The sequence below is a fragment of the Vollenhovia emeryi genome, unplaced genomic scaffold (assembly GCF_000949405.1).
Source record: "Vollenhovia emeryi isolate VEMERY1.0 unplaced genomic scaffold, V.emery_V1.0 DF939399.1, whole genome shotgun sequence".
In the NCBI taxonomy this organism is placed as follows: domain Eukaryota; kingdom Metazoa; phylum Arthropoda; class Insecta; order Hymenoptera; family Formicidae; genus Vollenhovia; species Vollenhovia emeryi.
The window spans coordinates 11,890-35,227 of record NW_011966967.1 but is presented as its reverse complement, the minus strand read 5'-3'; the positions used below and the strand labels follow the sequence as shown (position 1 = coordinate 35,227).

The following is a 23,338-nucleotide window of genomic DNA, read 5'->3' as shown; positions in this document are numbered from 1 at the left end:
CATTATTCGACTTACGACATCCAATGTAGACCCAGCCTTATTGACTTTACTGGCGTGCGAAAAACGCAGCACCAGTAATTTTCATTGCTACCAACTATACTGTTTTCACTGGCAGTAACTAAATCCATTTTCGAACACATCCGATGTACTGCGGTAGTACGTCGCACTATTACAGTGCTGCCACATTACATAGTACAACGTTTGAGCGTTAACTTTGTAGTTGAAACTGTTCAAACTACAAGCCGCTGAAATAAGAGCGACAGATCTGTCGCTCCACTTGCTTATTTCAGCAGCACGTGAAATTGCACCTTGACGCGACTCACGACACTCACGAGTCTGCCGCATATCCCGCATATCTTCTCGGTCTCGACATGATGTAAAAAGAAAGGTGTATCATTGCGCATAGCGGCGGCGGCACGATGAGCGAGCCAATGAAATTTGTGTCCAAATGCACATGGACTGCTGCAAGAAAAGTGTATCATTGCACATGAGACGGCGCACGATGAGCGAGCCAATGAAATTTGGGTCTAAATGCACATGGACTACTGCGCATACACGATGTTGTTACACCTTTCTTTTTACATTATGGGTCTCGATAGTCTCGATACTCGTCGGCGCGCTGAGGGGACAGTCGGAGGCGCCGGAAGACTAGGAGATCTCGGGGGATCACCCGCAACGCGACAGGCCTGAACAGGACCGAAGTCCGGGGAGTGGATCCGCATGATCGTCGCTTGGACCACACGTTGCCTCGTGCTCTCGCAGCCTCGCGGTGTCTCGGCCAGTGAGAAACGGAGAGAGATCCTCGCGCGTCGTCCTACCCAGCCTCCTTGCCGCGTTCCCGGTGGTGCCGGGTGTCACGTCGTGACCGTTCGCGCGCGGCCAACGATTCCAGATCGCAGGGATGACCGCTTCGAGCGGCAGCAGCAGCCCGCTGCCGAAATGGCAGCTCGCCCTCGTGGTCGGGGCACCGGTCGCCCTCGGCCTCGGCTACATGTACTACAGGAACAGGAACAGCGGCGGCGGCAAGGTCGACAAGCCGGAACGCGACAAGTTCAGGAGCGGCGCGGCGGCCAGGGAGAACGGCGCGCCTGCCGACAAGCAGATTTCCATCGACGGCGATTGCCCACCCAAAGTGCCTTCTTCCGAGCCGGAGGTTAAGATCGTCTCGCTCTCCTCGTCCGAGAGAGCGCGGTAGATTGCGAAAATTCCTTTATCCGAAATTGAGAGAGAAAACATTTCACATTGCGCCAACGTCGCGCTTGTCGGTGCCCCTTAATGCCCAAGAAACGTCACGGGTGATAAATTCCTTACCCTATATCGTCGGTAGCCATAATTGAATGTATCTAAATGCTGTTATCACTAGCGATAATTTTCAGTAAATAATACTGCCAGTGAGTACTGCGCCGACAATGAGATTGTAAAATACGTAGCTTGCGTACGATAAGTGGACCTTCGCAGTCGATCGAGGCTCTCTCGGTACATATTTGTCCAACTCTTGGAACTTTTATGAAATTATTTTTAATATCTTCTACAATATGGCATTGTATATACTTTTAGATTATTGTAGACTGCAGAAGATGGTACTTTGTGACTAATGCGAGCAAACTTCTTTTTTTGTTCTAGACTCCTTTACAAAAGGCACAGAGGTATAAGAACGAGGGAAATGTATGTTTCAAAACGGGAAAATACGATGAGGCTATTGCACGATATAATAAAGCAATTGATATTTGTCCGAAGGAGAACGTGGACAACCTCGCAACTTTTTATCAAAATAGAGCGGCTGCGTATGAGCAATTGGTAATTAAATTGATTATATTAACCAAGGATAGAGAAGCTACTTTTTAAAAATAACTAGTCACCGTTGCCGATTAGTGCTGGGGTTCTTTGAGCTTGTCCAAGTCGATGCGATACAAGCGTTTACTCAATTGTAATTGCGACTTGCAGAAAAAATATAGCGCCGTAAAAGCCGACTGTACAAAAGCTTTAGAACTAAATCCAAGATATGCGAAAGCTTTACTACGCCGGGCACGTGCTTTGGAGCAGGTGGGGGAGTTGGAAGCTGCCTTGGAAGACGTGACTACCGCGTGTATTCACGAAGGCTTTTCCAATCAGAATTCCCTGTCAATGGCAGACAAGGTCTTGGAAAAACTTGGTGAGTTATGTACAAAAGCATTTAGTATCGAATAAAATACTACAGCAAGTTGAAATAAAAATTGAGAATTGAGAAGAGAAATTAGAACTTTAAACAAAATTTTTCAGGGAGACAACATGCCCAAGAAAATTTGGCGAATAAAAAGTTTGTAATGCCAAGCAAGCATTTCATCAAAACTTACATTATATCTTTCCCAAAAGATCCAGTGTTTTCTAGACTTAAAGATCCGGCGGCGATTCCAGAGTAAGTGTTGACATGAGTTTCTGATAACTGTAACGTTTACTCTTTAATATAATATTCTGTGATTTGATCACCAGTTACTTAAAGAAACCACTACAAGCGTTATTGGACACGGAATACGATGATGTAATACCGCTGTGCACGGAAATCGTGGAAAATTCCGATTTCATTGAGTTTCCTTCGTTGGAACAAGAGGTGCTACTATTACGAGCTACATTTCACTTGCTTTTGGGCGAGCACGTTGAGGCGATTCACGATTTTGAAACTATATTGAACAGCGAAGATGCGTCCGACGACGTCAAGATAAACGCCCTGATAAAGAGGGCGGCCTTGTACATGCAACTCGATAATCCAGAAATGACTTTCAGGGACTTTGATCTAGCCATTAGAATGGATGCATGTTATAGCGATATCTATCATCATAGAGGACAGGTATTATGTGTCTTTGAGCATATTTTCCTTGTCGCGTGCATGTAGGTGCACGTAGAGAATAATACAATAACAATGTACTTTGTGAATTCAGGTAAATTTGCTCATGAACCGTATAGAGGAGGCTAAGCGCGATTTTGAAAAGGCCATCGAGTTCAATCCAGACTTCGGCATAGCATATGTGCAAAAGTGTTACACGGATTATCGTTTTGCGATGTTCAGTAAAGATGTAGCATTAGCCGAAGCGGCTGTGAAAGACTTCGAAAGAGCTTTCGAAAAGTACCCAAATCCCCCAGAATGTATATATTGTTATATATTGTATGCTCAGGTATGTACAAAACTACTTAAGAGAAACAAGTGATAAATTATGACTGTTGCGGTACACGTTTTGATTAAATTGGCGAAACCTTCAATAATCATTGTAGATGATGACTGAAACTCAACACTACCAAAAGGCTGATACTTATTTTGCTAAAGCAATAGAGAAAGATCCAGAGAATGCAACCGTCTATGTGCACAGAGGTTTATTGCAATTGCAATGGAATGGTAATATTGATAAAACTGTGGAGTACATTCATAAGGCATTAAAATTGGATGAGAAATGCGAGCTTGCGTATGAATCGTTAGGGAGTATCGAAGTACAAAGGTATGTTTCTAATTGTTATTGCACGTTGGAAAAACGAGCGAGCTGCGATCACGTGACTAGAAAATCTCAAGATATTCTAATCCGTTTGTTCTTCCACGCAGAGGAAACATAGAGGAAGCAGTAAGGTTATTTGACAAGGCTTTGGTATTCTGTCGTACATTTATGGAATTAACACACATATACAGCTTGAGAGATGCCGCGAAAACACAACTGAATATAAAGAATCGACTAGGTATGGACGTGATTCGATCGTCGTCTCGATTCATCCCCAATTCTATGTTTTAAATTATTAAGAAGTTAAAAATAAAAGACCACTGTTACTAAACTACAAGAATTAAATTTTATGTTAGCACACGTCACTTTTTAACATACAGGGTATCCCAAAAACTGAAGTCTGCGAATAATTTTACCCTATTATACCGCATTTTATATAAAACAATTTATTTCTAACCGCATTTGATCTATGATTTACACAAAGTTAGTGACATGATATACTAGTTGTAGATTATCAGCTTTAAAGTATTTGTTGGCAACTGATAAACAGCTATTTAGAATTGCTCAAGATTTACTCTTTGTAAGATTTTATGTTTGTGCGGATATTAAAATTTGTTATTTGAGTAATTTTGTGACTAATCACAAATTTTTTAATTGATTTTAAAGAAGTATATGTATTTTTGTTTAAAACACTTTATATGTTGGAAAGAGCCTATTATTGAAAATCGTACGACATAATCTCTTAACGTGATTGTTTTCAATCAAATTATATAAAGTTTGTATAATAGAAACTTATATGAAAGTTATTTTGTAGTTATTTACATTATCCTGTGCGCAGAAAATAATGTATTGAGAAAATAAATATAGTATACTTTCATATTTGGAATAATAACGATTTGAGGATCCCTAAAATTTATAATGAAATCCTGGTGCTCTATGAGAAGGAGGTAGAAAAATTGTTGTCACACTGACAATAATTTATAGTAAACTCGATTTTCATAATTTTAATATATTTCTGTACTCTTGTAAATTATATGTATATTATTTCATTTCGCTAATTTATTTAAACATCATAAAAAATGGAAGCCAAAGGATACCTTATAACAAATGCCATCATACTGCCGGCAATCTAAAAAAAAAAGAAATAATTTTATATACGTTAAATAAATACATTTATTTTTAACATAATTACCTGAATTGCCAGTAAAATTGAAGTGAGTGTTGATTCTTTCAATGAACCAACATTGATTAGCACAAAATTGATTAAAGTTAGATTATTGCAAGTCACAATGCCTTCCCCGTCTTCTTGCCACTCGACTAATTTCAATGTTTTTAATATCCACATTAGCAGCTTGCCTGGTAAGGTAAAATGTAGTTAAAAATAATTCCGAGCAGTTTTTTATGTATACAAAATAAATTGTGCTATCATACCTAGTGCGTTCAGTTCCGATTTGAGGAATACAGTTACGCTAGGCTCCAATTTGTCCGTCTTTTCGTTATACCTGCGGATGAAACGATCATTTGTATGCTGCGAGCACATTTTTCGGAATGGAACTTTCTTTCCGAGCTTACTTTGGTAATCTGTGTCTGGGACACGGTACAAGATGAAACAGCTGCGGTACGCTGTATAAAAAATTGATTATTTGCGGGATGAAAAACAGCAGGGTCGTCTTGCTGAAGTGGCCTAGGATACCGACGACGGCGAAAGTCATTCCCGACAGGTAGCAAAACGTGTCGCCCACGAAAACCTGCGAGGGATACCTTGAACAAAGCGCCATTATCCCTTCAGCTCGGCGTCACCCCGTAACGTTTCATAATTGTAAAATATAAGTTACAAATTAAATATGTATATACATAGATTGATAAATTCTAAATTTATGGATTTATTTAGTACATTTACGAGAATACGAACTACAGAAGAGATCATTACGCTATTTAAACTGTTCCCATTCCGCATCGCGCATCGTATCTCTTTCGCGTGCCTTATCCTACTTATCACGTGGATACTTTTCTCCCTACAAATACGAGAAATTGTAAACACGCGCGAAACGTACGCGGGGCATCGCGCCCCGACGCGATAGTCGCCAAGTCGAGCGCCATTAGCTTCGCGAATCGCGAGCGCGAGGACCAAAGAGACCACCATGATGACTACAAACACGTGGGCTCTGAGAATCGCTTCTAGCTGCGAGAAGAGAGCCCGCAGCTGCCCGCCGTTACTTCCTCGAGCCTGGCTAGCTAATTCTCGGATTAATGATCCAGTTTCTGACTCATGGGCGGGTCCGCAGAACGGATTACTCATGCACCGCGGTTGCGGACCGAGGGGCGAGGGGGTGGCACGTAGATACAGCCCGACGAGACGACGCCGCGCCGTAAGACGCGTGCGCCCGGCGAATAGTCGCGATCGGCGAGAGTGTGTTCGTCGGCGGGCACGACGGGCGGGATCGCCGGCTGCTGCGGCGCTCGGGCGTGGTTTTCCACGTCGTCGCGGTATGCGCCGTTGCCCGGCCGGGTGGGGCAGACGGGGCGAGGGGGCGAGACAGAAGGTGCACCTGGATCTCTCATGGGGCGCCCCCCCCCCGTTTCCCCCGTTGCAGCCAGTCAGCCTGAGTCAGGCAGCGACTATCGACGGGACTAGAAGGTGTGCGCGGTGTCGCGCGTCGCCGGTCGCCGATCGTCCTGTAGTCGCCGCGCCGTAAGACCCGACGAAGCCCCGAGAACTCGGGATTGGCGCGTCCGGTGCGATCAACGGCCACCGGCAAATTAAATGGCACGTCGCGCCGCGGTGACGTCACCGTACGAGCGTCACGGGCTCCTGGTGAGATCATCGTCGAGGGCGTCGTCGACGTCGGGCCGCACTGTGAGCGACGCTTTATTACGTAATATTGTTGTGGGCAATGACACGCGCGCTGGGCGGAGGCTGCCGGGACGTTTGACTCGCGCGGAATCCAATTCGGCGGGCGAGAGATTTATATTATCCGCGGTACGGCGGATCGGCGACGATATCCGCTTAGCTCGCACGACTGAAAAGAATATTCGTGTGTGAATGACAAGTCTCTGAAATGTACGAGGAAATATGAGAAACGTCGGGTCAAGAAATGAGGTCAACGAATTTTTCGCGTTAGAGTACGCTCGAGGCGATCTATAATCCCTGTCGGTTTCGGGATAAATTTCTTCGATGTGCCTAACACACGTATACATTCTGGTTCCTCAATTGTTCTCTGCATCGGACACCAAGTTATAAATAGAATTTTATTCTGTACACCGAGTTACATGTCCTCTACAGTGGGCTTTAAATAGAGATGCGCGTATAGGGAGTGATTTCTATTTAAAGGGGGAAAAAAACAGAGTAAATTCGAGCTAATGATTCTTAGATGACGCTTGTGGGACTGTAATCTCGACGAAGATGTCTCAGACGGCTAGCGAGACTTGTCCTCGGGAGCGTAAGATGAGAAATTGAACTGTCCGAGCGCAGGGGTCGGTGCCATGCAGGTCCGTCTAGACGGGAAGCTGGCGTTGCTGTACACTCTACTGATCTTGCAAGTTCTGATCGTTATGATCTATGTCGCCACAACTCCACCGGCCGAGCTAGCTGCGTCAACGACTCGCGCGTCCGTCAGTTTCGTCAAGTTCGAAACGTCGCAGGTGCTGCGGACTTTTATAATCGACAATGTAATTTACTTGAAAGTACGCGCAAACTAATTGCTTTCTCTCATTGAAGGAGCTGCACGTGAATCAGGGCAATCGTAAAAAGTCACCAATCTACCAGACAATCAATGGGGAGGTAGCGTTGAAGGACGTCAAGACATTTAGGCTGTTTGAGGTGTACAATCGTACCGTGTGCTGGAAGTATGGGGTGGACCAGCGTAAGATGAAGAGCAACGAGCATTTGGAAAGGTGTATCTGCAATCAGGGATGGCACGGCCTGGACTGCGGACAGCCGGAGGTCGTGTGGCGGGCAATCATGGCGTCGAAGCAGAACGTCAGCCTGAAACGCCGCAGGACCGCCCGACACGTCATTCACACCTTTTTCCTGAGCGACTACAACTCCGCGATCGCCGAGGTGATCGTGGAGGAACTCTACGACGTGGTGGACCTTTTTGTAATATGCGACTTTAACAACGCGGAGGACAATTTCCGGCACAAACTGTCCAAGGGACTGCTGCAGCGGGAGCAAAAGAAGATCCTGTACGTGAACGTGGCGACCAAGTCCCGCAGGCCGTCCAGGATGGTATCGAGATACGTCTGGGACAAGATCAGGAGCGTGGTGCAGAACTTAAGGGACGACGATATCTACGTGACGACGGAGCCGGAGCAGATACTCAACTCCAGGGCATTAATGTTCCTCAAGGTGTACGACGGCTGGCCTCAGCCCATCGGGTTTAGACTGAGATGGTCGATATACGGCTTTTTCTGGCAGCATCCGCTCAAGACAACGATCACGCTCGGCGCGTACACCGTCGGCCTGATGCGCAACGCCTATCAGTCCAACTCGCTCGTGCTGCGGCAACAGTTGGACGGAGACACCAGCGAGAGAGATATCTTAGGATTAGTCATAGGGGACTTGAATCACTACGGCGGCTGGTACTGCAACCTGTGCCAGGCGCCCGCGAACATAATTATCGGTCTTCGCAATAGAGTTGAGTCTAAGGAGATTTATATCGAGAAGACTATCGACGTGCCGTTCGTCGAGGACCTAATAAGTAGCGGACTGTGGCTGGACGGTAAAACCGGTCTTCTCAGAGTCTCAAAGTCTAGGGATTCCTATTTCGCGCCAGAAGCGATTCTCAACAACACGTGGAAGTACGACTGGCTGGTAGAGAATTTTTACGCTAAACTAGATTACTACTGACGTACTGGTCGCACCCGACTGTGATATTAACTCATACTCGATACTCAGTGTACACTAATGTAATATTATACTGAATTTATACACTAAAATATTACGTTGACGAAATATAAATGTTAAATGGTTTATACATATAATTTACACGCTCGGAAATTCGAAACTCCCTCGCTCCGAGAGATCCCTTCCATGCAATCACGGTAGTGTCTCGCGCCAAGTATAAGCGTAGCTACGATATCCTTGCGGTGCAAATAATTGTTATATTTCAACATTTTTTTTAGTGCCAACTTACCAATTAAATTTCAACAGCGCGAGGGAAGTCGCTATGTAAGGCAGCATAAAATATATCGAAAACTGATGCGCCTTCCACTGGCTGCCAAATAACTCGACGACATTGAAGACGAGAATGCTCGTGGCGATGATTAAACTCTGCCCGACCTCCAGGCCGTTTATCCCGGCTAATATATTAATAGCGTTTGTACAAAACACCGCCAACATTCCCATATACACGTAATAAAAAATCCACAGTTCCAGCGAGAAACCAAGCCACGCTCTCAACGGCTTCGGTACGATGATTATCGTGGAGTTGAAGTTTACGTAGTAAACCATCAGTAGCGGCAAAGACGCTATGGTGGGCAGAAGTAGTTTGTGCCGCCAACGGAGATCCAAAACATCGTCGGCAAAGCCCAGGAGTAGCATGCAACATATGGACAGTAACGCAGCCAGGAAGTCGACGAACTGCAATGGAAAGCTCGCGCTCTACACATCTTGAATTTATGTAACGGCGCAGGAATACCGCAGTGCGTAAGCGTTTCTACGATTATCGACTCATCTTAATCCTCTGAAACCGGACACATGTACCTTGTCGTGCGGGAAGTTTGTATTCCTAAATATGCAATCTGTAAATGGCACGGGGATAAATAGGAACATCGTTATGAGAAACACGCATCCGGTAACAACGCCTATCGCCTCCGGTCTGGAAAAATAAACCCGATCGTGTACACCAAGCGTCGTCGTGCAAACGGCGAGACGAGTCTCTCGGAGGCTGGACCGATCGACTCCGCTGGATCAAGAGCCAGGAAGACTCGAGTTACTCAGGCAGCTATTCCGTAAACGTTAACGACATCGTCGCGTGCTCTGCGCCGATATCGTTAACGTTTAGGCCCGGCCTACTTCAGTCAGAAGTCAGGAGCTCGATCGTGAGGCTGTAGCTTAGTTTATACCGACCGCTTGATTCGCGTATACCAAGTACTATATCCGTGTTAAATCACTTGATACGTTTGGTATAAACGCTCGTGGATCATTTTGGTTCGATACTCCTGACTCGCTAGTGGCCTAGTTTACATCGATCACTTGGTACGCGTATCAAATAGTAAATAACTAGTAAATCAGTTTAATCATTGGCTGATCAGCTCAAATACACTACTTGATACGCGTATCAAGTGCACGATGTAAACTAGGCCACTATCAGACCAAGTTGATACACGTATCAAAAGATGTCAGCGCACTGTAAACGATTTGATTCGGATCAATTTATACAGAGTTATTGCGACCTGTTTCTCGACAGATAAAGGCTATCTGGATACCAGGAAAAGAAGCTTGGGTTCTAACCCTTGTGCGAACAATGTCACAAAGCGTTGTGTTTTTTTTCTACATTCAAAAAGTGGCCAGCCAATCTGACAGAGTGAAATGATCTTCTACGATTCTTAGCCGAAAATCGTTAGTCCTCTCTTTGGTCCATATTCTTCCTTGATATCAAATACCGTCTAAAATAAGAGTCAGTGATTTTGGATCAGTCATTTGACTCCATTGTACAAGCAACTAATTCCTCCGTTGAAGATACAATTTTCTCAATTTTATCCTCATACGTTTCATCATATTCTTGAGATGTTTTTTTCTGGCTTCTTGCTGCACATTTAAAATTTCGAATAATGTTATAAATGACGCTAGAATTTATCCTCTCTCCATTATTTTTATAAATATCGACCGATTTACAAGAAGTAGACTTGTCGCTCCGAAAACATTAGACTTTATCTGGACTAAAAACCTAACCTAATCTGTTTCGAGATAGATCGGCGTAAACAGGAAGGTATTAAATGTTTAGTCCGCCTCAACTTGATACACGTACCAACCAATTTAACGGTGCAAAAGGGGTCTATAAAACGTGGAGTCGATCAGCTCGGTTTCCGGGAGGCGCCAGGACTCGTTATCTATCGCGCGTCTCACTCACACTTTCCCGCTGCTCCTCTTGCTCATGTCGACGCCGTAGAGGTTAGCCTCGACGAACATCGACTTTATCCGAGGAATCAGGCGGACGGTCAGGCCGTACGCGAACACGGACATCACCGCGTTCACGCATATCGGCAGCAACGACGATCTCCACGTCTCGTTCTCGGCGCTCATCGTCGAAAAGCGCGCGCTTGGCCACCGGTCTCGGTCTCTCTCTCTCTCTCTCTCTCTCGCGCGCGCGCTCTCCGCGCGTCAGCGGCGAGCGCGATAAACCGAGAAGAGTCTCCCTCGAACGCGGTTCGTTACGTCGACGGCGCGACTGCAATATCACCGCATCCTTACCGCGCTGATTAAACGTACACCGCGATTACCGCAAACATTTGTCCCCTGGGCGCCGCCATATTCGCCGTATCGATATGTCTCGAACGTCAACGGGATCGATTAGGCGCCTCGAGAAGCACTGTGCGTCTCCGAAGAGAGAAACAACCGCGCGACAATAAATACTATCAAAAGTGAAATTTAACACTGAAGCTTCTTATAAATAAAAACTTGCTCCCTCCCTAATCCGCGTCTCTCCTCCTCTTTCTCTCTCGTTTATTTTCTCGCGGCTAATTATAGTAATTGTCTCATCGATGCTCCACGGTGGGCATCTCTTGCTGCGCCTCGTGAACAATTTTTCGGAGAAACGGCTGAAAAATTAATCGTACAATTCAACGCTTCTAAACAGCGTGGGCTCGGTCGATCTTCCGTCGCGAGGTAAACACAACATACCGCCGACACTCGAATCGGTCACCTCGCCGCGCGCTATGCGCGCAGTGTTGTCGCTGTACCGTGAACTTAGGCACGCGAGTCTCATCGCGCGGTGACTCACGAAGCGAAGTACACGGGATTCCCCGTTTTCATCTCTCCGGGGCGCTTTCGGGACCGCCGGAGTCGGACGTGGACCGCGTGAGACCCGCGAGGAATTGGCGACCGTTCGATTCGCCCGAAACTGCCCCCGAGAGAGGGAGAGAGAGAGAGAGAGAGAGCACCTAACCCTTCCTCGTCCGTCAGCTCCAACATGCACCGTTTCTGACAGCCAAAGTCCAAGCACGTGACGATTAATCGCGAGGCCTGCAAGGTCCGTACGCTCGACGCGCTCCGAGCCTCCGAATTCGGTGAGTGTGAGATTCCTCTCGTTGGCGGAGGCAGGGCAATCTTACGGGAGGGAGGGGGGGGCGCGACAGTAATCGGCTTTGCTTTCCCAGTCGATGGACTACGAGAAACAGAGGGACGAGGTCACTGCGCTGGAAAGCATCTACACCGACGAGGAATTCTCGTATCACGAGGGGAACGGCCGGTTCGAATGCACCTTCAAGATATTCGTGAATCTACCGGCGACATGTCACCTGGCGTACAGGGATCTGAGGTGCGAGGCGGAGCCGGCGCAGGAGGTGCAGATCTCGTATCTGCCGCCGTTGACGCTGCACGTGACGCTGCCGGAGGACTATCCGTCCAAGTTGGCGCCCGCGTTCATGCTGTGCTCCACGTGGCTGAGCCCGGCGGTGCTGTCTAAGCTGTGCAGGAGGCTCGACTCGCTATGGGAGAGCAGCAGGCAGGAGATCCTGTTCACGTGGGTGGAGTTCCTCCAGGACAAGACGCTCGGCATCCTGAAGTTCAAGGGCCGCCTGGACATGGACGGCATGTACACGTCTTACAAGAGAACGCTGGAGAAGCTGCAGCAGGGCCCGCAGGCGAACAAGGAGCAGGCGAGCGAGGCCGGCAGAGAGAGCGGCGCGTCGAAGAAGGCCGTCGACAAGAGGGCCATTCTGGACTGTCCGATCGGCAGGAACCCCATCCAGGCGTTGGTCGACTACAACGAGAAGCGAAAGCAGATCGAGTTCAAGAAGAACTTCTACACGTGCATCATCTGCTTCACCGACAAGTCAGGGGAGCATTGCACGCAGTTTCTGCCATGCGCCCACACCTTCTGTAAGGATTGCATCCGGGGTTACTTCGAAGTTAAGATAAAGGAGGGAAGCGTACGAAATATTCCCTGCCCCGAAGAAAAGTGCAAGTTCGAGGCTACGCCCGGCCAGGTGAGTTCCCCCGTTTCGCGCTAATCCTATCGAATTTTTATGTGGTACACCGCTGATTTTGTAATGCATTGTTACTCTTGCCGTAGGTAAAAGAGCTGGTAAGTTCGGAGTTGTTCTCAAAGTATGATTCCTTATTGTTAAGTACTACGTTAGATACCATGATGGATATAGTTTACTGTCCGAGACGACATTGTCAGTATCCAGTCACTTGCGATCCCGAGGACAACATGGGCAGGTGTCCCGTTTGTCAGTACGCCTTCTGCGTTCGTTGTAAGATGGTTTATCACGGGATAGAACCCTGCAGAATTAGTTCAGGTATGCGTCGAGATCTTCTTCCGTTATATCAGCACAGAAAGATTGCAGGAAGATTGCAGAAATGTTACATTGCAAGATTGCAATATTGCAGCAACATTGCTGCAACGTTGAAATGTCCGCCCTCAGAGAGATTGCAGTGCAACATTATAGCAATATTTTTGGAATAATTTGTTGTTGTACATAAGCAGAGAATTTACTAATTACATATGCATCCGGGCCTTTTTCAATACACAGCAGGCTATTGCGAAGCAACCTAAGGAGATTATGTCGCTTCGCAATAGATGGAGATTGCGAGCAACACCGCACTGATCAAGTACTTAATAATTCGCCCATTATTGGTATCAACGAAAATAACATTATAAAATTCTCGTAATTAGAGACATTTTTTAAGTAGAAAATATAGTATTTTTATTATTTTTCAAACATTGCTGCAACATTGCTATCGAAAGTTTGCTTTTATATCCCTGCAATGTCTCTGCAAGATTGTACTGCAATCTGCAAGATTGCAACGTTTCTGCAATGTAACTGCAACCATCTGTGCTGTATGGGATAATTTATGTAACGTGCGTCACGTGTTGTTCTTGTCGATAGCTGAGAAGCAAAAGTTGCTGAAGGAATATCAGTCGGCCAGCAACGAGAAGAAGGCCGAGATGGACAAGTATTACGGCAAGAAGCTTCGAACGATGATGGAGGACGTAATGTCCGAGAATTGGATTAGCGACAATAGTCACAATTGTCCGCACTGCAAAACTGCGATCGAGGTACGAGCTTGTCGCACGGATTACGAGATTACGAGATTTGTTGTCACGGTAATTAATTTCGACCAATTGTCGCAGAAATCCGACGGCTGTAACAAGATGACGTGTTCGCATTGCGGCACGTATTTCTGTTGGCTGTGCGGCCTGCGGCTGAAACCCGAGGCGCCTTACTTACACTTTAGAAATCCGGAATCCCCGTGTTACAACATGCTTTATCGCGGCGTGATACCCGACGAGCTGGACGACGACGACGATTTCGATTTTCCCGCTGAATACCTGGACAATTATTCAGAGGACGAGGAGCACGGCAACGATGAAGATTTCGTCTTGGAATACGACGACTGAATCGATGGACTTGAACTTTACATAGTACACTTTTATCGTTGGAATTTTTTTTAAATGTTAATCGTGAACATAATTAGATAATTTATCTTTTTACCGGATGTATTGTGGTTAAATTAAATCTTCAAGATCATGTGAGCGTTTTTATGGACGCACGAGTTCAATTATAAACCGCTATTGTAAAACGAATTGTAAAATATAACTAATTATTTTTTCAATAGCACCACGATCATTACTGCCTCCTACTTACGTCAAGATTCGTCTTACGAAAGATGGTACGCGAAGTTGGAAGCGAGACGGGAAATACGTAATAAATACTATCTCCGAACTTTGCCAAACGAATCTTCCGATCGGACAATCTGAGGAATTCAAGTCCGACGAGTCCTTTTACGAAATCAAAAGTCCACGATTATTTACAAATTTTACCTAATCTTCCCTGCCGGAAATAATTCTACAAAAAAATTAAATATAACTGTCAGAATCTACGAAATTCTACGTAAATTTAAAGTGTTATGAAAATCAACATGAAAATGCTAGAATTGGAACACTTGTTAATTTGTGTAATATTCTAAAAGCTGTTTTCATTCTTTAAGATTTTGTTGCCTCACAAATTTTTAAAACCAGTAAAGCTTTGTACTATTTTTACAAAATTGTAAATTTCCATGAAATATTATTCGCAATAATTTCTTGATTCGAGAACATTGTAATTTGTGGTACTATTTTGTAGTTTTACAAAAAAAAACAAATGTTTCAACGAAGATATAAATTTCTATCTTAAGTCAATTTTTTGTAGTCACTTGTAGAAATTTTCTCGCTACGGTTGATTCAGGAAAGACAGGCGGGTGTATCGAATAGACGCAAATTCGTGTTGCAAATGGATTCGGTTACTTTATTTCAAAACACAGAGATATTTGAAAGCGGTGAGAGCCAGGCAAGGCGGGGGGGAGGGGAGCAATGATAGCATCTTAGTACTCCTCAGCGCCCTCTTCGCCCTCGCCCTCCGCAGAATCCATTCCGACCTCCTCGTAATCCTTCTCAAGAGCGGCAAGATCCTCGCGCGCCTCGGAGAACTCTCCCTCCTCCATACCCTCGCCGACGTACCAGTGGACGAAGGCGCGCTTGGCGTACATCAGATCGAACTTGTGATCCAGACGGGCCCAAGCCTCCGCGATGGCAGTGGTGTTCGACAGCATGCAGACGGCACGCTGGACCTTGGCGAGGTCGCCACCGGGCACAACGGTCGGCGGCTGGTAGTTGATGCCGACCTTGAAGCCGGTGGGGCACCAGTCGACGAACTGAATGGTGCGCTTGGTCTTGATGGTGGCGATCGCTGCGTTGACGTCCTTGGGCACGACGTCGCCGCGGTAGAGCATGCAGCAAGCCATATACTTGCCGTGGCGCGGGTCGCATTTGACCATCTGGTTGGCCGGCTCGAAACAGGCGTTTGTGATCTCCGAGACGGAGAGCTGCTCGTGGTAGGCCTTCTCGGCCGAGATAACGGGCGCGTACGTCACCAGGGGGAAGTGGATTCTCGGATAGGGCACCAAGTTGGTCTGGAATTCCGTCAGGTCGACGTTCAGGGCACCGTCGAAGCGCAGAGAGGCCGTGATGGACGATACGATCTGGCCGATCAGGCGATTGAGATTCGTATAGGTCGGCCTCTCGATGTCCAGGTTGCGACGGCAGATGTCGTAGATCGCCTCGTTGTCGACCATAAATGCGCAGTCGGAATGCTCGAGGGTTGTGTGCGTCGTCAGGATGGAATTGTATGGCTCGACCACGGCGGTGGAGACCTGCGGCGCAGGATAAATGGCGAACTCGAGTTTCGACTTCTTGCCGTAGTCGACGGACAGACGCTCCATCAGTAGGGACGTGAAGCCCGAGCCGGTGCCGCCGCCGAACGAGTGGAAGATGAGGAATCCCTGAAGGCCGGTGCACTGGTCCGCGAGCTTGCGAATGCGGTCCAGCACGAGATCGACGATCTCCTTACCGATCGTGTAGTGACCGCGGGCGTAGTTGTTGGCGGCATCCTCCTTACCGGTGATCAATTGCTCCGGGTGGAAGAGCTGGCGGTAAGTTCCGGTGCGAACCTCATCTGCGGGCACAGACATTCAAACGTGTAGAAATTTCATCAGGTTCCAACGTCGAAGAATTCATACGGGAACGAGATGTACGTACCAACTACGGTAGGTTCCAAATCGATAAAGACAGCTCTGGGTACGTGTTTGCCGGCACCAGTCTCGCTGAAGAAGGTGTTGAAACTGTCGTCTCCACCTCCGATAGTCTTGTCGGACGGCATCTGGCCGTCCGGCTGGATGCCATGTTCCAGGCAGTACAGCTCCCAGCAGGCGTTACCGATCTGTACGCCGGCTTGTCCAACGTGGATTGAGATGCACTCACGCTGAGAAACGAAGGAACGTTAGCGATGTACCTAGCCTCAGGTTCATTCTTATCAATCGATGCCGAACGACTAATATTGATGAATGCGTCCATCTTTGTCAATACAGATTGACTTTAATCTCGATTTGTATTTTTTAATTCTAAAGTTCTGTTTCACCAACGTTGTTCAACTTTAAACTTCGCTGTCCCTTTCCAACTATTGCTTCGAATGGGAGACAAACCTGAATTGATCCCGAGATTAAAGTTACGCGACGTTTGGTGAAACCGAGCCTTAAGCCCAATGTCCACGATGCTAGAACTTGGACCAAGCTCTAGCATCGTGGACATTGGCCTTTAGAAACCGGGGAAAAGGTGAGGCGAGTCGAAGTTAATTCGCATCGATGGAAATAGACGCGAGACACGACGACATATTGATTTTCCAGAACGACTCATCGGGGTCAATGACTCGCGTGCTCGCAGCAACGCTCGAGCGGTGGACAGACGTAAAACGGACGCAACAATTTCCGACGAGCGGCAAATGCAGAGATAAGCAAAAGTCTGTGCCGAATCTTGGCGAGATCGGACAAAGGCGGGGCGATCTAAATTCAACCGACGCCGTAACCGGCCGGCGTTTAACCGTTACAAAATGGCCGTCGACGGGCGACGCCGACACGTAAACGGGAACGCGGGCGCGAGACGGAAAGTGCGCTCGATGACTCACCATATTGTATCACGGGTCGTTCGACGTCCTCTTAAAAAGATACAGAGATAGCCACGCACGGGGCGATCGATAGTTGGCGAAAGCAAGTAATGGAGCTTCTGCTAACAACTATGCGACGTGCGACGTCCGATCGGCGAGCAGCGACTGTTGGGCGTGCGGCGCCTCCCGTGCGCAATTTATACCCGCTGGAATCGACCGTTCCAGCGCGCGCCGATTGGCCGGCGGTGACGCCGCGCCGCGCGCCGATTGGCCGGCCGCTGGACCGCAGCACTCATCACGCCGAGCGCCGTTTCTCCCCACGCGGCGCGATGTAGTCCGCTCGGACGCTCGTTGGAATTAATTTTCCGCCCGTGGGGAAAATCATTTCCGCCCGCTTCCGGAGCCCGCGACCGCGATCTCGAGGCCGCGGGTTCGGGAGCGGACGAGACGCGTCGCCCGCGAGATCGCCGATCCCAGATTTTGACGTCTACAGACGGAGCGGGGGAGGAGGGTGGCACGAAACGGCAGTTTCGTCTCAATTGCGCCATATATGGGCCGCGTCTTTCCCGTGGCGCGGCCCGAATCGCTGCTCCCCGGGTTTCATCTCTTTTTTTGGCGCAACGGAAACCCGCTCGCGGCAGCTGTCTGACACGAAGGCGGGAGGGACGACGAGATCGAGGTCGTCGCGAGAACCGAGCGGGCCGATCCTTCGCCGCGTGACTCCCGTGGCTCCCAGCGATTCCTCGTCCTCGCGCTAGATAATTCGACATCTTGGTATCCCCAGTGAGAAATGATTCGTCGATCGACGTCGATCGACGTCGATCGACGAATCATTTCTCACTGGATCCGGCCTGTCCGGCGAGCGCACTCCGGCGTTTCATGATCTGATTCCCCGTGTTTCGCTCGAGCGCACTCGGCGCCGGCAACGGCCGTGTCTGTCGACGATATATGAGTACAGTTACGTTGCTAGGACGACTCGCGGCAGTCGCGGGCTCGCCCGAGAGAATCGGCGAGGAGACAGGAGGCGCGTCGCGCCTCCTCAGTTGACGTAAACGTCAATAATTGAAGGCCACGGCGAAATGCAATGAATTATCCGCGAAGGGGACGAGAAATTTCGAGGGGAGCGATTTCGTTCGTTTTATCGACGTCAGACGATTGAATGAGTAATTTCAATAATGGATCTTCGGGAATGTCTGAACGTCACGAGCGGTCTACTTGCTCTTTCGAAAATGAAAGAATTCAGACGATTTTCCTCTAGCAATAAGACGTCTCTAATCTAATTCATTTCCTTGCACAATCTTCTAATTGGATGATACTTGAAATTGCAGCGAGTTAATTACCACGAGACCTGGGGCTCGATCGTAAATCTTTTCCTTCAGGGTGAACTCGTGAAAATTTTCACTCTTTACAGGCTCACACTGGAGGAAAAGATTCACGATCAAGCTTCTGAAGAAGCAAATTCGGAATGTTGTATCGAGGTAGAAACAAATATGTTCCACGCCCGAATTCTGTAACATATTTGTGTTAGGCCTGTTCTACAATACGTTGTATGTCGCTGCCGGAACGTAGCCGATGGTTCAATGAGAAAATTTCTTTAAAAAGAAACGTATTGTAGAACAGGGAGTCAATTCTGTATCTTACAATGGGTGCACTCAGAAGCACGATTGCTCGCTGAGCGTTTAAAATGCTAAAAGTGAGCGGTTTTGTCTCTTTCTAAGGGGATGGCTAGAAAGAGACAAAGCTATTCACTTTTAGCATTTTCGCTATAATGTAAGAATTGACACCAGAGCCTTAATTACTTTGAAATCCGCGTTGCTTTATATCTTTCTGGATACTACGTGATTTATTTTACTTTGGTGAAAAGAAAGTGGCAAATTAACCTTTGGGTGTTTCTGCATTGGCTATATACCCAGATAGCCAGTGTGAGCACAAGTTGCTTTCACATTGCTAAGAAAAATGTTAGCATCTTGCTATGCATCTATGTCGTTTATTGTGCTGTTGTTTGCTAGCATTTAGTGTCGGAAATGAAACATTTGCATGATTCAAACATTATGCTAGCATTAAGTGCTTGGTCAGATGTAATAGATATAACATGTTTATATCTGTTAGAAAATTGAAAACAATATATGCTAATTCTTTGTTAACAGTATGCCTATTCGATGTGCTCTCTCTTTAGCTGTGCATTTAGCTACGACAATATGTTAACATTAGGCTAGCTGTACTTAAATCACTCAAACATTGAATTCATATTCCCAGCAAAGAGAGCCAGCATCAGTTGCTGGCATTTTATTTCCATACATTGCTTGAGCATACTGGCTATCTGGGTACATATACAATATATGGTTTAATTGTGTATGTACATACATACGTACAATTATATGTATACATATTATGTGGCAGATGCGTTTCCCAGAGAGTGTATGCGTGGGTGTGTATGCATGTGTGCTGCGTGTGTATGAACGGAAACACACTTGTGAGCGGAAGCCGTTGCGACAACTTTTCTTCATGAGTTTTGGAACGCATAGACGTCGCGATATAGGCCCTAGCATCGTAGACACAGGCACAGTATAACCATACCCAGTAGGGTCACTCCTTGCATTGTGCGGTGCCACATTTTTAGTGCGCATGCGTGAGTCGTACAATTTAAGATATGGCTGCGCGCATATCCCTCTTATAACATATAACACATAAACAATATAAACTATAACCTATGTGATATATATTTTGTGATAGATTAGGGAAAAGTAATATATAATTACAAATACAATATTTCTAATGTAAAAGGATATAATAATACATATAATGATAATGAGTAAAGCCCGCTGCAGACGATGCTATTTTTCCTGCTGGATTGCTTGCGATTTAGTAAATTACTATCATTGCACCACTCAGCATTCAGGATTCCTAGTAATTTACTAAATTGCAAGCAATCCAGCAGGAAAAATAGCATCGTCTGCAGCGGGCTTAAGAAAGGTGGATATGCATTCGTTATGTTACATTTTGCGTTATACTTTAAAATCTATATGATGTTCGTTTCTTGTTTGCGATTTTAAAGACTATAGATATATATAATTATGTTCAGATACGCATTTGTTTATATTACATTTATATTACATTTTGTTATATTTAAATTTCTATGTAATGCTTATTTCTTGTACGCACGATTTTAAGTAGTATAGTTTTTTCAACGCATTTATTATGTTAAAAATATTTTAAATGGGCACATACTATGTATTGTTTTATGACATAACAAACATTTTATTACAAACGCGAATTTGTATTTTCTAAATTAATATAAATAAAAAATAAACAATAAACATTTATAATTTTTATTATATTTATTATTCCTTTTTTGTTATTTTTTTTAGAAATGTCAGTGTGGTAGCTGAAGATGTTACAATCAGGAGCGGTAGCTGAAAATGTTACAATCGGGAGATATCTGACTCCTTTATTAATATAAATCAATTGTAAATAAATATTTTTAATTTGTACATTTTTCCATTTTATATTTAAGTACTTTTTTATTGTAAAAATAAATGCACCTTTTTTCTCATTCTAAGAAATTTATTTATTGTCATCCAGTTTTGTTATTTATTTATTTGGTAATTTATTTGGTAAAGTTACTTTATTTTTTATACTCTTTTACTTTATTTGTCAGAACTGAGACAAAAGCCGATTTTATAATTCTTATTCATTATTGAAACTCACTTAATTGGAAAATATAATAAGATTCCTTGTATAAGAAAATTAATTAAAGCAACTTTATAAAATATTGTACGTATTCCTTTAAATTAAATTTTACATACAAAATATATTTTAAGAAATATATATTATTTATTTTAATAATATATTTGGCATAATATACTCATTTCCCTTCTTTTTCATAATAATGTATTTAATTGTTTTGTTTTTAATAAATAAATATTTTTTACATTTAATTCTATTATTGAGCACATTTACAAAATAATTTTGTGTTAAAAGACACCAAAATATACTTGACGTTTTTTTACATTTCTAATGTCTTTTTTGACGGATGCATTTTACTGAAAGTTCATTCAAATATAAGCGCTGTACAATTTTGAACATGGCAATCGGTCATGTGACTTGGGACAACCACATCAAAGGCACCGACAGCGTAGTGACCCTACTGGGTATGGTTATACTGTGACACAGGCCTTTAGGCCTTTAAAGGCCTGTATCCACGATGCTAGAATTTGGTCCAAGTTCTAGTTTCGAGAAATGTGTAGCCAATCAAGTTGCAGCTATTCCATAAAAGTTGCAAGTCGATTGGCTACACATTTCTCGAAACTAGGGGCTCGATTCTTGAATTTATTCGAAGGAGAAACGTATGCGAAAATTCTGCTCTTACAGAAAAGTTGCAAGTTGATTGGCTATTCGCATGGCTTTAACCAATCGACTTGCATCTTTTCTGTCAGAGCAGAATATTCGTATACGTTTCTTCTTCGAATGATTTCGAGAATCGGGCCCCAGGAGAGCGATCGCGTGCACCGATCGAATTCGAATTCGAGAAGGAATATGCCATCCGATACCACTCTTCGTACATGATCAATCTATGGTCTGAGGGAAACTATCCTATAATAAATAAGCATGAACCATGAAACCTGTAGAGTAGAGACGTATGAGAAGTCGACCGATCGAATTCGATCGTGCACGCGATCGCTCCCCAGAACTTGAACCAAGTTCTAGCATCGTGGACACAGGCCTTAATAAAGCCTCGTGTCTATGATCCAAGAACTGGGTGCGTTCTTTTAGGCATCGGATTTGGCAACCGCTGCGCATCGGATTTGCCGGCTGACGGAAATCTGCGGTGCAGTCGACTGCGCAGTCGGGCTAAAAGAATGGATTACTGCAAAAACTGCTGTATCCGATGCCTAAAAGAACGCACGGATTGTGTTCAAGTTCTAGTTCCGAGAAATGCGTAGCCAATCACCTTGCAGTTTTTATGGAATAGCTGCTTGGACCAAGTCCTAAAGCCTTGTGTCCACGATCCAAGAACTGTGTTCAAGTTCTAGTTCCAAGAAATGCGTAGCCAATCACCTTGCGGCTTTTATGGAATAGCTGCAGGTTGATTGGCTACGCATTTCTTGGAACTAGAACTTGGACACAGTTCTTGGATCGTGGACACAAGGCTTAAGGCTTGTTTTCTGTTCCTACACTAGTGAACTAGTGCAATAAATTGGAGTAAGACAAGCATATTTTTTCTCATTCTAGCTTACTGCACTAGTTCACCAGTGCAGGAACAGAAAACAAACCCCTTTCGAGAAATATGTAGCCAGTCAACTTGCAGCTCTTCCGTAAAAGATACAGGTTGATTGGTTGCACATTTTTTGGAACTAGAACCTGGGGAGCGATCGCGTGCACCGATCGAATTCGAATTCGAGAAGGAATATGCCATCCGATACCACTCTTCGTACATGATCAATCTATGGTCTGAGGGGAACTATCCTATAATAAATAAGCATGAACCATGAAACCTGTAGAGTAGAGACGTATGAGAAGTCGACCGATCGAATTCGATCGTGCACGCGATCGCTCCCCTGGACACAGTTCTTGTAATCGTGGACACAAGGCTTAAAGGTGCAATTTCATGGACGCTAGGAACCAGCGGCAAATGAGTTCTAGTGACTTCTCGACGTAGGGGGGGGAAAAGTTGAGACCGTCTCAACTTTTTCAGTGTGCCGTGGTGTGACTGGGTGTCGCAAGGACTGCGTTCAGAAACGTCACTCGAGTACCCCAGCGTATTATTCTATCCTTGTTGCTCACCGTATGTTAAACAAGGATAAAATGATACTCTGGGGTACTCGGGTGGTGTTTTTGAACGCAGCCAGCGGTGGTTTCACGACGCTCATATTTTGCAACTACTTCTCCTTCCCTAGGCGAGCGGTAAATTTAGTCACGTGACTATATTTGACGCTAAATCATAGCGTCACTGAAATGGGACCTTGGATGCAAGTTGATTGGCTGCACATTTTTCAAAACTAGAACTGTGTCCAAGTTCCGAGAAAAGTGCAGCCAATCAACTTGCATATTAACGTTTGACGCGATGTGAATCCTACATAATACATCAAGCTTCGACTGTAACGCCGGCTTAAGGCATCTCGAGTCCGCGCCTGCGCTCTTCCCGTCGCTTTCTCTCTCTCTTACCTCGCTTCGTTTTCTTTCTCGCGCGGCCCTCGCGAAAATTTTCGTGGGTCCCTCGAGGAGATGCGTCG

The 23,338-nt window shown here is 45.5% G+C and overlaps 5 protein-coding genes across 8 annotated transcripts; 3 read left to right on the top strand and 2 right to left on the bottom strand.

Moving 5' to 3' along the window:
• Positions 1 to 586: 586 nt before the first annotated feature.
• LOC105557950 (mitochondrial import receptor subunit TOM70) lies at positions 587 to 4,338 on the top strand. The gene is made up of 8 exons (XM_012005373.1): positions 587 to 1,153; positions 1,624 to 1,797; positions 1,945 to 2,152; positions 2,260 to 2,395; positions 2,470 to 2,824; positions 2,916 to 3,149; positions 3,247 to 3,467; positions 3,569 to 4,338. The coding sequence occupies exons 1-8, from the start codon at positions 902 to 904 to the stop codon at positions 3,750 to 3,752; spliced, it is 1,764 nt and encodes a 587-aa protein (XP_011860763.1). The 5' UTR covers positions 587 to 901; the 3' UTR covers positions 3,753 to 4,338.
• Positions 4,339 to 4,443: 105 nt separating this feature from the next.
• Positions 4,444 to 10,931, bottom strand: LOC105557952 (UDP-N-acetylglucosamine--dolichyl-phosphate N-acetylglucosaminephosphotransferase). The gene is made up of 7 exons (XM_012005378.1): positions 10,535 to 10,931; positions 9,166 to 9,280; positions 8,597 to 9,042; positions 5,034 to 5,222; positions 4,893 to 4,963; positions 4,654 to 4,817; positions 4,444 to 4,590 (listed from the first exon to the last, which is right to left on the bottom strand). Exons 1-7 carry the CDS (start codon positions 10,705 to 10,707, stop codon positions 4,525 to 4,527), a joined length of 1,224 nt encoding a protein of 407 aa, XP_011860768.1. The 5' UTR covers positions 10,708 to 10,931; the 3' UTR covers positions 4,444 to 4,524.
• Positions 6,047 to 8,667, top strand: LOC105557951 (beta-1,4-mannosyl-glycoprotein 4-beta-N-acetylglucosaminyltransferase). Of its 4 annotated transcripts, XM_012005377.1 has the most exons (4): positions 6,047 to 6,318; positions 6,833 to 7,103; positions 7,180 to 8,274; positions 8,586 to 8,667. In XM_012005377.1, exons 2-4 carry the CDS (start codon positions 6,945 to 6,947, stop codon positions 8,601 to 8,603), a joined length of 1,272 nt encoding a protein of 423 aa, XP_011860767.1. In that variant the 5' UTR covers positions 6,047 to 6,318; positions 6,833 to 6,944; the 3' UTR covers positions 8,604 to 8,667. The 4 variants fall into 4 exon arrangements, with proteins under 4 accessions (XP_011860767.1, XP_011860765.1, XP_011860764.1 ...); XM_012005375.1 differs by lacking the exon at positions 8,586 to 8,667 and having other exon boundaries at positions 6,048 to 6,276; positions 7,180 to 8,444; XM_012005374.1 differs by lacking the exon at positions 8,586 to 8,667 and having other exon boundaries at positions 6,048 to 6,318; positions 7,180 to 8,444.
• A 451-nt stretch (positions 10,932 to 11,382) lies between the features above and the next one.
• LOC105557949 (E3 ubiquitin-protein ligase RNF14-like) lies at positions 11,383 to 14,249 on the top strand. Its single transcript, XM_012005372.1, has 5 exons — positions 11,383 to 11,690; positions 11,781 to 12,611; positions 12,698 to 12,926; positions 13,518 to 13,687; positions 13,763 to 14,249. The coding sequence occupies exons 2-5, from the start codon at positions 11,784 to 11,786 to the stop codon at positions 14,027 to 14,029; spliced, it is 1,494 nt and encodes a 497-aa protein (XP_011860762.1). The 5' UTR covers positions 11,383 to 11,690; positions 11,781 to 11,783; the 3' UTR covers positions 14,030 to 14,249.
• Positions 14,250 to 14,888: 639 nt separating this feature from the next.
• Positions 14,889 to 17,293, bottom strand: LOC105557948 (tubulin alpha-1 chain). Its single transcript, XM_012005371.1, has 3 exons — positions 17,127 to 17,293; positions 16,205 to 16,427; positions 14,889 to 16,121 (listed from the first exon to the last, which is right to left on the bottom strand). Exons 1-3 carry the CDS (start codon positions 17,127 to 17,129, stop codon positions 14,992 to 14,994), a joined length of 1,356 nt encoding a protein of 451 aa, XP_011860761.1. The 5' UTR covers positions 17,130 to 17,293; the 3' UTR covers positions 14,889 to 14,991.
• Positions 17,294 to 23,338: the final 6,045 nt, after the last annotated feature.

What these genes read in the sequence shown, in the direction of transcription:
- LOC105557950 (XM_012005373.1), top strand. Translation starts at nt 902, where the DNA reads ATGACCGCTTCGAGCGGCAGCAGCAGCCCGCTGCCGAAATGGCAGCTC. An exon ending in TGCCTTCTTCCGAGCCGGAG is followed by an intron (nt 1,154 to 1,623) that starts GTTAAGATCGTC and finishes TTTTTGTTCTAG; the next exon opens with ACTCCTTTACAAAAGGCACA. An exon ending in TCTATCATCATAGAGGACAG is followed by an intron (nt 2,825 to 2,915) that starts GTATTATGTGTC and finishes TTGTGAATTCAG; the next exon opens with GTAAATTTGCTCATGAACCG.
- LOC105557951 (XM_012005375.1), top strand. Translation starts at nt 6,945, where the DNA reads ATGCAGGTCCGTCTAGACGGGAAGCTGGCGTTGCTGTACACTCTACTG. An exon ending in TCAAGTTCGAAACGTCGCAG is followed by an intron (nt 7,104 to 7,179) that starts GTGCTGCGGACT and finishes CTCTCATTGAAG; the next exon opens with GAGCTGCACGTGAATCAGGG.
- LOC105557952 (XM_012005378.1), bottom strand. Translation starts at nt 10,707, where the DNA reads ATGAGCGCCGAGAACGAGACGTGGAGATCGTCGTTGCTGCCGATATGC. An exon ending in CAAACTTCCCGCACGACAAG is followed by an intron (nt 9,043 to 9,165) that starts GTACATGTGTCC and finishes TTTCCATTGCAG; the next exon opens with TTCGTCGACTTCCTGGCTGC. An exon ending in CCCAGACACAGATTACCAAA is followed by an intron (nt 4,964 to 5,033) that starts GTAAGCTCGGAA and finishes TTTCATCCGCAG; the next exon opens with GTATAACGAAAAGACGGACA.
- LOC105557949 (XM_012005372.1), top strand. Translation starts at nt 11,784, where the DNA reads ATGGACTACGAGAAACAGAGGGACGAGGTCACTGCGCTGGAAAGCATC. An exon ending in TCGAGGCTACGCCCGGCCAG is followed by an intron (nt 12,612 to 12,697) that starts GTGAGTTCCCCC and finishes CTCTTGCCGTAG; the next exon opens with GTAAAAGAGCTGGTAAGTTC. An exon ending in ACTGCAAAACTGCGATCGAG is followed by an intron (nt 13,688 to 13,762) that starts GTACGAGCTTGT and finishes CAATTGTCGCAG; the next exon opens with AAATCCGACGGCTGTAACAA.
- LOC105557948 (XM_012005371.1), bottom strand. An exon ending in TTTGGAACCTACCGTAGTTG is followed by an intron (nt 16,122 to 16,204) that starts GTACGTACATCT and finishes CTGTGCCCGCAG; the next exon opens with ATGAGGTTCGCACCGGAACT.